At 32.1% G+C, this 12,260-nt stretch overlaps 1 protein-coding gene across 1 annotated transcript in view; it reads right to left on the bottom strand.

Moving 5' to 3' along the window:
* Hook1 (hook microtubule tethering protein 1) overlaps positions 1–12,260 on the bottom strand; it is a 53,784-nt gene that overhangs the window by 26,911 nt on the left and 14,613 nt on the right. Inside the window, exons 6-9 of the mRNA XM_027944981.3 lie at positions 10,778–10,845; positions 9,665–9,727; positions 8,665–8,748; positions 1,286–1,452 (exon numbers count right to left, since the gene is read on the bottom strand). Coding sequence (XP_027800782.2) covers positions 1,286–1,452; positions 8,665–8,748; positions 9,665–9,727; positions 10,778–10,845 — 382 coding nt within the window. The remainder of the gene's footprint in view (positions 1–1,285; positions 1,453–8,664; positions 8,749–9,664; positions 9,728–10,777; positions 10,846–12,260) is intronic.

Below are 12,260 nucleotides of genomic sequence, written 5' to 3'. Positions count from 1 at the left end.
TCTAACAGAAATTTTAATTTCAAAAGAGGAAGAGAAAAATGCATAAGATAAATTCACTCTTTAAAAAATAGTTGACATGTAAAGAGGTCAAATATTAACTTCTGAGGAGACTGCAATAAATTAATGACAATGTGTGTAGAAAACTTTGTGATATCAGAAAGTAACAAACTGCTCAAAAAAAAAGATATGTTGAAAGGCTAAAATCACCAGTTGAAAGGCTTTTCACTGACCAAATCTGGGAAAATTTGACCCTCGAAATAAGTGATGATAGTAATGGATTTACAGTCCTCTGAATAAGAGTCCATTTCTAAATAGAATGCATAATTCTGGATTAGATTTCAAAGAAGGGGTAAAAAAAAAAAAAAAAAAAAAAACTTTATAAGGGACACTGAAACAATTGATGGAATTTGAATACAATATACGGATTAGATAATGTTTAATCAGTGACAAATTTCCTATACTGAGGATGTCCTTGTTTTTAGGAAATACACACTGAAATAAAGAGGCATGTCTCCAAATTAGCGTCAAATGATTCAGAAAAACGTTTAGCTATATAAATAGAGAAACTGCTAAAGCAAATAGAGAAAACTGTAAAACTCCAAATATAAAACACTGTAAAAGCAGAGTTCTTTGTAGTATTATTGCAACTTTTTTTTGCAAGTTTGAAATGATATAAAAAAAATTGTATGGTAAAATTAGCATGTTTGGGGGATGGGGTTGTGGCTCAGTGGTAGACTGCTCACCTAACACATGTGAGGCCCTGGGTTCAATCCTCAGCACCACATAAAAATAAAATAAAGGTATTGAGTCCAACTATAAAAAAATATTTTAAAAATTAGCATGTCTGTCTTTAAGATCTCATGGTGCAAGACTCAGTGGTAAGCACACAAGCAACAATCAATGTTTATTAAAGGTAAGAACTCTATTTTTAAAAGAAATAATATTAATGTTCAAGTAAGAAGCATTTAAGATTTATATTTTTTCCACTCATTATCAGATTATCTCTCTTATGTGAGAAACTCCCTATTTCTTCCAAGCTTCATTATTCACTCTCTTGAACTCTTATTGGGTGGCATATGGCCTTCATTTGTCCTGTATCTTTGCATTGTTTTACATAATTTACTTGCTTATCAATAAGTCCAGTGAGGCAGGAACCACTTGGTATTTTTAGTAGCTTAATCAGTGTCTTAAACATGCTTAATATACTAATAATTAGTTGATATGATTTTTAGCTACTAGTTTAATTAAAAGAACTCTATAAAATAATTTCAACTAAAAATGCTACCTGAAGTTCTCTTCCTGTAACTGTTCTAGTTGTAATTGTGCATGAAAATACTTCTTTGCAACCATCGTATTTGGATCATCAAAAGAGCCATCCAACTGGTCAAGTTTTTCATTCATCATCTCATTCTCAGAAACCAGTGAATTCTTCTCATCTTGAAGTGCAGTCACCTAAAAAACAAATACAGAAATGTAAGCAGCAATAACAACAACAACAAAACTCACAGAATTGGGAGTTCTTGGTTCTAATTCTGACAAGGTCATGAAACAGCTTGACTAATCAGATTAGATGATTTCTAAGAATACTTTCAACTCTGAAATTCTGAGTCTAGGAAGTTTGGGAAAAACAAAGAAATCAAATTAGTACACATATGCAGTATACAGTAAGGATTCTTTTAGAATATTATACCTGTCTCAGTTTTGGAAATAAAATGTTTCTAAATCTCTAAAATTTAATACGTGAATCCAACTTCAAAACATTAATCTGTCCCTTTTTTAAGTCAAAATTAACTTTCAAAATGCTTTCACCTATGCAAAGTTATCATCTGGGGTTCATAGTGAAAAATAATCAATCACATATCACATATTCAGGAAACAAGTATATTTGGTTGATGAACCAATACCAAAAAGCTTAACTGTTTCCATTTGTACAGAGACTTTGTGTTTATGATTTAAAATGAATAATAAAATGTCTAAGTGCAGAACTACAAAAATGTCAGCACCTGATACATGTTTTAAACTCCTTTAAAACAAGCATGTTTTTTTTCTCTTGGTTCTAATTCTTTTCTATTTAAAAATTTTTTACGTACAGCTATGACTTTTCATAAGCCCAGAATTTTACATACATTTTACCAAGAACTAGATAAAAAGGTGTCCCATTATCACTGACATCCATAATATTATTGGACAAGTTTGCTATTTATATTTTCAATAGGTACAACCAATTCCATAAGTGAATGAGATGACATATAGAAACAGTGAACTAAAAAGGAAATTAAATCAAGTGATTGCATTAAATACCATATAGGCAAGTTACAAACACTGTTCTCTGTTACATTATTAAAATGGAGACTAAGCCTGAAAAATCCCTCAACAGACAAAACCAGTTAGGCTTTGTAAGTGATCTAAACTTTGTTTGATTTGCAAATGTAAGTGCAACTTACCTTGAGCTATTTCTTACAAATGCTGTATTTAACAGTATTTAAGCTCAACTGATGCGAAGAACCAACAAGATTAAAATTATACAACCAGGGACTTTCAACCAAATAAGGCAACCATGTATCTATAACCTATCTTTTCTTTATTTCTGCAGTAACCCTATTACTGTCTTCCAACTGTTTCCTAAGTGGAGGGTCCAAACCACTCTGGTTTGGAGCTGCCTAATTCATGAATATAATAAACTCAATAAAACTGCATTGTACCTAAGTTCACTTTTTAATACTTCTAAATGAGAAATACAAAGGCAGGCCAGGAAACTGTCTCTAGGTGGACAATGTAAACACACAACTTTCTGTTTCTAAATTCAAAGCATGCATCCATGCTTATTATGTAAGGAATCAGTGACTATTATTTGTGATGTATAGTTCTAAGCGATTCAGATACAAATAAAAGAGTTTCTGAACAGACACTTCTCAGAGGAGGACATACAATCAATCAACAAGTACATGAAAAAATGCTCACCATCTCTAGCAGTCAGAGAAATGCAAATCAAAACCACCCTAAGATACCATCTCACTGCAGTAAGATTGGCAGCCATTATGAAGTCAAACAACAAGTGCTGGCGAGGATGTGGGGAAAAGGGTACACTTGTACATTGCTGGTGGGACTGCAAATTGATGCGGCCAATTTAGAAAGCAGTATGGAGATTCCTGGGAAAGCTGGGAATGGAACCACCATTTGACCCAGCTATTGCCCTTCTCGGACTACTCCCTGAAGACCTTAAAAGAGCGTACTACAGGGATACTGCCACATCGATGTTCATAGCAGCACAATTCACAATAGCTAGACTGTGGAACCAACCCAGATGCCCTTCAATAGATGAATGGATTTTAAAAAATGTGGCATTTATACACAATGGAGTATTACTCTGCACTAAAAAATGACAAAATCATGGAATTTGCAGGGAAATGGATGGCATTAGGGCAGATTATGCTAAGTGAAGCTAGCCAATCTCTAAAAAAACAAATGCCAAATGTCTTCTTTGATATAATGAGAGCAACTAAGAACAGAGCAGGGAGGAAGAGCAGGAGGAAAAGATTAACATTAAACAGAGACATGAGGTGGGAGGGAAAGGGAGAGAAAAGGGAAACTGCATGGAAATGGAAGGAGACCCTCATTGTTATACAAAATTACATATAAGAGGTTGTGAGGGGAATGGGAAAAAAACAAGGAGAGAAATGAATTACAGTAGATGGGGTAGAGAGAGAAGATGGGAGGGGAGGGGAGGGGGGATAGTAGAGGATAGCAAAGTAGCAGAATACAACAGTTACTAATATGGCATTATGTAAAAATGTGGATGTGTAACCGATGTAATTCTGCAATCTGTATTGGGGTAAAAATGGGAGTTCATAACCCACTTGAATCTAATGTATGAAATATGATATGTCAAGAGCTTTGTAATGTTTTGAACAACCAATAAAAAATAAATAAATAATAATAATAATTTGATGGCATCCCACTTATTGATTCCTGGTTTTATTTTTTGTACTTTGGAGGTCTTATTAAGAAAGTCAGTGCCAACACTAATATGATGGAGTGTTGACCCTATGTTTCTCTTGTAGCCGTTGCAATGTTTCTAGTCTAATTCCTAAGTCTTTAATCCATTTTGATTTGACTTTTGTGCAGGGTGAGAGACAGGAACCTAATTTCATTTCTATATATAGTTATCCAGTTTTCCCAGCATCATATTTGTTAAAAAGGCTGTAATTTCTCCAAAATATATTTTTGGCATTTTTGTCAAGTATCAGATGGCTGTAAGTATGTGGGTTTGTCTGTCTTCTATTCTGTTCCATTGGTCTTCAAGTCTACTCTGATGCCAATACCATGCTGTTTTTGTTACTATAGCTCTATGGTATAATTTCAGATAGGGTATAGCAATGCTCCCTGCATGACTTTTCTTGCTTAGTATTGTTTTGCTATTCTGGGTCTCTACTTCTTCCACATAAGGATCTTTCTTTCTAATTCTATGAAGAATGTCATTTATATTTGATGAGGATTGTATTGAATCTGTATATTGCTTCTGGTACTGTGGCCATTTTGACAATATTGATTCTGCCTATCCAAGAACATGGGAGGTCTTACCATCTTCTCAAGATCTTCAATTTCTTTCTTCAGTGTGCTATAATTTCCATTGTAGGGATCTTTTACCTCATCAGTTAGATTAATTCCCAAGAATTTTATTTTATTTTGAGGTTATTGTGAACAGGATGGTTTTCCTGATTTCTTTCCTGGCTCAATCACTGGTAGAATATACAAAAACTATTCATTTATGGGTGTTGATTTTGTATCCTACATTTATAAGCTCTAGAAGTTTTCTGGTAGAGTTTTTGTTGTTCTAGATAAAGGATTATGTCATCAGCAAACAGGCAGTTTGACTTATTCTTTTCCTATTTGCATCCTTTAATTTCCTTCTAATGCCTGATTGCTCTGGCTAATGTTTTGAGAATTATATTGAATAGAAGTGATGAGAGTTAACATATTTGTCTTGTTTCTAATTTTACAGGAAATGCTTTCATTTTTTCTCCATTCAGTATGATGTTGGCTTTGGAATTATAATAACTAGTGTTTATAATGTTGAGATAATATCCTTCTACCCCTAGCTTTTCTGGTATTTTTACCATCAAGAGTGCTGAATTTTATCAAAGGTCTTTTCTGCATCTGTTGAAACGATCATGTGTTTCTTGCCCTTAATTTTGTTTAAGTGGTAAACTACATTTACTGGCTTGAGTATGTTGAGCCAACCTTGCATCCCTGGGATAAAACCCACTTGATCATGGTGCATTATCTTCTTGATTTGTTTTGAATGCAGCTTTCATAAAGGATTTCTTCATCTATGTTCATCAGGCATACTAGTCTGTAGTCTTCTTCCCTTGATGTATCTTTATCTGGTTTTGGTAATAGTATTATACTAGACTCATTGAACGTACTTGAGGTGTTCCGTCCCTTTCAATTTCATGGAATAATATGAGGAAAACTGGCATTAGTTCTTTAAAGATCTGGTAAAACTCTGCTGAGAATTCATCTGGTCCTGGGCTTTTCTTTGTTGGAAGGCTTTTAATTGCTATTTCAATTTCATTTCTTGATACTGGTCTGTTTAGGTTTTCTATATCTTCCTGGTTCAATTTGGACAGTTCATATATCTGGAAATTTGTCTTCTAGGTTTTGCAGTTTATTGGAGTATAAATTTTCTACAAAGTTTCTAATAAGCCTCTGGATTTCAGAAGTATCTGTGGTGATCTCCTTTTTCATCTACAATTTATTTTTATATGGGTCTTCTCTTTCAGTTAGTCTGGCTAAGGGTTTATCAATCTTATTTATCATTTCAAAGAACAAACTCTATGTTGTACTGATCCTGTATATTATTTTATTCTCAATTTTATTAATTTTGTCCCTGATCTTAACTGATTCCTGTCTTCTAATGATTTTGTATTAGTCTTCTTTGTAAGGTCTTGAGGGAGAACAAAGTTTGTTTATGGAGGCACTCAATGCTAGAAATTTACCTCAGAACTGCTCTTTATACTGTTTTAGAGATTTTGATACATTTTATCTCCATTCTTGTTTCTAAGATTTCTCAATTTCTACTCTCACTTCAGAGTGTTGTTCAATCTCCATGTGTTTATGTGATTTCTATTATTTTTCTTGCTGTTGACTTCTAGTTTCATTCCAGTATGCTCCAATATGATACATAGTATTATACTGATGTATTTTATTATTTGCTAAGAATGACATTATGACCTAGGATATGGTCTGTTTTTAAATAAATTCCCTGAGCTACCAAGAAGGTAAGTCAGCTGTTTTAGGGTAATATATTTTATAGATGTCTACTAGGTTCATTTGATTTATACTTTTCTTTAGGTTGAAAATGCCTTTATTAATTTTATGTTTTGATGAACTATTGGTGAAAAATGTGTGTGAAATCACCCAATATCATTGTGTTAGGTCTATTGAGATTTAATGTCAAGGGGTTTTATTTTGTTTTATGTATTTGGGTGTGCTGACATTCAAGGCATATGTATTTACTATCATTATATTTTCTTGTTATAAAAATTGATCCCTTTACCCGAATGTAGTGGCCTTGGCTCTTCTGATTGTTTGGTTTGAAATCAGCTTTGTCAGATATGGGAATAGGTATGTATGGTGATTTTCAGACTTCATTTCTATGGAGTATTTTTTTCCATCCTTTGATCTTTAGCTTGTGAGCGTCTTTGCCCAAGTCTCTTGCAAGAAGCATATAGTTATATCTTGTTTTTTTTTGATCCTTTCTGCTAATTTATGTCTTTTAATTGGGAAATTGAGACTATTAACATTCAGTTAGTACAGGTATGTGTTTGTGGTTTCCTGACATTTTGATTTTTTGCTATATTTAATACTGCCTTGATTCTCATTTAATAGATTACTCTTCTGTTGAACTTCCTCTATTTTGGAACTTTGGGGATTTGTTTTGGGGTTCCTCTATAGGTGTAATCCTGCAGTGTAGATGATAGGCAGAACTTTAACTTTAAAGTTCTAAAAGTCAGGGTTTGGATCTGGGAAAATTTTGGAATGCTGTAGGTAGGTATTTGAGATTTGATCCATGCCCCCTATTTCTGAGGACCTGCCATTCCTGGTTGGACTTCTAAATTTTGGGTGCCTCCAGTAAAATTCTTCCTTTTAGTATCTTCCCTTTAGCTCTTATGGGGTGTGAGCAACAATGGGAGCTTTCTCTCTTGGAACCCAAAGGATGAATGGCCCAGGTAAAATTTTCTTTGTGCCTGTTAAAGACTCTCTGGTTCGAGCACCCTCTGGGAATTTTCTACTCAGCTACTGGTACTTCCTTTATGAATTCCCAGTCCCATCTCTGCTCAGATGTACAAGCTACATACACTCACCAACATTTTCTGTGCTACAAAATGCTTCTCGCCCCTGGGGTGATCTATTTTGGATTCCCTTTCCCTAAGCTTAACCTACCAACACCATGTCCATTAAAATCAGCATTCTTCTCTAATCCACGGGTTTCCGCAAGCCAGTGTTTTTATTTTTTAATTTATCTACTTTGTTTCCTTTGTCTCCACTCCCCACTCTGCTCAGCTGCCGCCTCTGGAAACCAAACTAGTACAAATATATTATTATATTTTTTAATATATTTACAAATATAGTATTACATATATAATATATCAATTTTTGGTGCTCTGTGAATTTTTTTTTACAGTTTATTATTAACTTTCAATGAATTTCCTTAGCTACTCACCTCACTTAGAATTAGTCTTCCTACTTTGTAAGTCTTAAGTCTAGTGCTAGGAACTACAGAAGTGCTTCCTTTCTCTGATCTTCCATCTTCTCTCTCCTAACACTTAATCTTTTCTAAACATTTTTTTTTTTTAGTCTTACTGCACAACTTTCATATTTGTATTTTCACAGAATAACAATAAACACAAACATAGAGATAGTTCTTCTGTGCCAGGCCCTAAGGATTATTTATATTAGTTCATTTAATCTTGAAAGCCCTTTGGGAGATAAATACTACCATGATTCCATTTCTCAAAAAGAGGACTGAAGTATAGAGAAATTAAGAAATTTGTCTGAGGACATACATCAGCTGGTAATATGGCCAGGTTCTGAAAATAGATAGCCTGGTTTGACAGTCTACCCCTTAACTACTATTGCTGCTCCTAGCAAGTTCATTTATGAGTACTAGAATTATATGTATACATATTGATATATATGTAAGCAAAACAAACTAAGCATAAGAGATTACATATGTATGTGTATATAAATAAAAGAGTGTGCACTTTAATTTATTGGGGGTACTACTAGTAAGTATTACTATAAATAGTACTATAAATACTATAAGTAATTAGCACTAATAGGTACTTCTATAAGTTATCTCATTTAATATCTAAAAACAACTATGAAGCAAATAGTGCAATTTTTCTATTTTATAAAATACACAACTGAGTCCTCATGTAAATAGCTGAAATCTCTAATTAGTAGAATGATTTTCTTAAAAATTGACCAGTGATTTTCAATTATCAGAGAAAATTATTTAAGATATTTATGTTTGAATACAAAAGTTTGTAAAAAATGCTTTTAATGTTTCTTCCATAAAATGAAACCCAACTTCTAAAACATGCTGCCAGTTAATTAACAAAGAAAGAACTGTGCTCTGATCAGATTTCTTGTCCATACCTGCATATCTAGTTCTTGGCATCTTTGTTTCAGCTCTTCTTTCTCTGCTAGTGCCTCCTGAAGTTCTTCCAAGGCCCTTTTAAGCTGAAATATGAATCCAAATTCTTAGGAAATCATGTTTAACAAAAATAGAAAAAAATATTCTTACAACATAAGCACACTGATACTAGAAATGTTTTGTTTTTTTTTTTTAAATTTACTCAATTTTGCCGTCTCTGTGTAAATAATACACAGTCACATCAACATTTAAAGTTGAAATCCCACAGAATAAAATTTTGTGTAAATCCTTGGGAAATATTTAAAAATTTTAAGGAGGTATTTTTTTAATTCTGTAACAGAAAGAACAAAGTATATTTACATTTAAACAAAAATTTTATCAAATAATTAAATTTGAAATGTTTCATGAAATGACTAGCAATGTTATAATAGATAAATAAAAATAAACAAATGTCTAAAGATGTATTTGCCCCTTCTCTTACCCATTGGGTTACACATGAAAAGAGAATAGGGCTTTTTTCTCATGTATACTGTCTTGTAACAAAACCTGAAGTCTTCAAGGTATTTCTTCAATATGAGGAAAGTGGATAGAAAGAGTGACAAAAATTACACTACCTTATTATTCAAACTATAATTAAAACTTAGCAGAATTTTTTAGATTGTGTACTATTTAATTATACCACCATCTAGCATGAGCCAAATGTGCATTACAAATGTCAGAAGGAATGAATATTCAATAACACTCAACTCTTATAAAATGATCAGAAAAAAATCTAGAGACCATTACTATTCACATTCATGAAGGAATTTATTAGAATATTTAGTTTGGATCTTTATGCAAGTACATTATTTGTCCACTAATGTATATGAGCATATAAATACATAAAAACTATGTTCCGTGAAAAAATATTTTTATAACATGCTTTCCTACATAAATCTTATGGAAATAATTGGGAAAGAACTTGTATCACTGAACATTTTCCTCATGTGCTAAAATACTCACCTGTTGTTCTAATTCTCCAATAGCATCATTTGTAGGAGAGTTCATTATTTCTTTACTCATCAACTAGAAAATTAAAATAGTAAAAATAAGTACAATAATATAATATTTTAAAGGAAAATATATAAAAGGAAAGTAAAATGATTCTTATTTAGCTTTTTTCCCTTTAATTTGCAGATCCTTAGAACACTATCCAAATAAAAATTTTATTAGAGAGCTAATTAAATAATAATGTTCAAGAATATTAATGAGGATATTAAGAACAAATTGTGTTTGAAATATGTAGACATATTCAAAATATTTGTGTAATAAAAAATTACAAGTTCCAAAATTGCTGAATAAGATTGAACACATTAACTGAACAATAACTTTTGAAAATCAATTTTTATATAGCATAAATTGACACTTTTAAAATATAACCTTTAAATGAGTAATATAGCAAAATTCTTAATTTTAGAAGTCATTTTAAAAGTAAAGAAGGGTCCTCTAAAAGTACCTTTTTTGCACATGCAAGGCAGACTTATTTATGCAAACTCTGACTATATGGAGGCTACTGAAGCCCTGGGTGATATCTTCCCCTAGATTAAGCCCCTTCCAAAGTGTGTTTTTCTTCTATTTTCTCTCTAATCTCCTTTGCACTCCACCTTATCTGTGCCTTTTAGCCTGATAAAGAATAAACACTGGACCCATGAATCCTGAATTTTTTGCCTCTCCTGAGATAATCAGGATCACTTAATTCCTTGGCTACTTGGCTCCAAAACTTGAATACTACCATATTTGCTCATGAATCTAATATTCTCAAACTACAGATGGTATACATGAACTACAATGTCAGGAAAGTAATTAAAATTTCCATCTGCACAAAGGTTGCTTCTCCTGGAAGTTATTTAAAAGACCCTGACAACATTAATTTATCAACCAGCTTTTAGAATCAGATATGCTAAAATTAGGCTTAAGGTCTTTTATGATATTTTGGGAGAAAAACTAAGAAGACTAAGTAAACCCACTGGAAAGGGTGAGTTTATAAAAGAAAAAATACAAACACCCGCAAAATTTATAACTTTTATATAACACAGTTCAAGATTTCTATACTTACGTGAATATGATATAACTTACCTCTTGAATAGCAGTCATGACCACATGTTGAACAGACTCTTCAAGTGTCATTATATTTTTAATATGTTCTATGATTTAAAAAAAAATTCAATCTGAAAAAAATCTACGCTTTACCCATAGTACCTTAACATTCAACAGGATACAAAAATTCATTTACCAAAAAATCTTTTATGCAAATATGTTATTTGTCCACTAATGTATATGAGCATATAAATACTATGAATTGTATGTTCTCCAGCTAAAATGACTGCCCCCAAATTTTGATATTATTTTCTAATAAATTTATAGAAAACAAATAAGCAGAACAGAAAATGTCAATATTTTTAAATGTTTTTTTCCCATAGAATAAATTCTCAAATTTTCTTACAAGGTAAAAGGAAAAAATTATAATTAATTTCAAAATAATTTAGGCCCAGAATGTTTCATTTATCACCTATTTACTTTATTCCAGGAAGGCGTCCAACGTGACTTACACAGCCTTCTGTAAACACTTGCTCTGAAAATTTCACCACAAAGAGATCCTTTCACCTTCCCACAAATACACATGCAGTATTGTCAAGGCAATTTGTCCCAACAGGAAATGAGGAACATAAGAAAGATCCCTTAATATACCTGCAGTTTTAAATTCACTTCAAATATATGTCCTCCAGCTAAAACAACTACTCTAAAACTTTAAAGACTTGTTATTTTCTAATACTTATGTTTGCTTTAACGATTCTTCTGGGAAACTTCTAAAAGTCCTCCAAATCTTCTTATCATTTGTGAATCCAAGATTTGAATAGAGTCTGATAAGTCTTGGTATGCACCTGACCACTAAATGCTAAGGGGCATGCACAGACCATGGAATTATATCTTGTCCATGGATTTTCTACATAATGGATTGTTTCAAGTCTGCTGAAATATTCATAAAAATAATCCCCTTTCCCATCAAGAAGAGAATTTTTAACCAAACCAGTTCATTCTTTTAAGATTGAGACTGTTGTAACACCTTGGAATCATTTTGAAAATAACGTCTCATGTCAAAAGTACAAAAGTGTGGAGGATGTTTTATAACCTGGATGTGATTTGTTTTTAAATTTTAGTCTAATGACTAATAGATTTTTCATTCATTTGCTCACACTTAAAAAGAGAATTCAGACATTTTCAAAACTAAATCCAATTAGATGCTTAGATAATCCTGATTTTTTAATAACAAAATGGAGCTATTTCTTTATATTTACTACCTATTAAACTTTCATCCGTATATCCAGATACTGAATTTCCTTTTAAAAATATGAAGACAAAATTGCTCAGTGGTACTTAGAACTACATTATAACATTCTACATATTTTATTGAACTTTGCAGGATGCAACAAAATCATCATTTTCAGGAAAAATTACAGCCTAAGTATCAATTACTGGAGTTATACATGAATTACTACTTGTCAGAATGTGACTAAATATTCTGGAAAGTTTTAAAATTCCATAAACAAATATCCCTCAA

The sequence above is a fragment of the Marmota flaviventris genome, chromosome 10, assembly GCF_047511675.1.
Source record: "Marmota flaviventris isolate mMarFla1 chromosome 10, mMarFla1.hap1, whole genome shotgun sequence".
NCBI lineage: Eukaryota > Metazoa > Chordata > Mammalia > Rodentia > Sciuridae > Marmota > Marmota flaviventris.
This window is presented reverse-complemented; position numbering and strand designations above follow the sequence as displayed.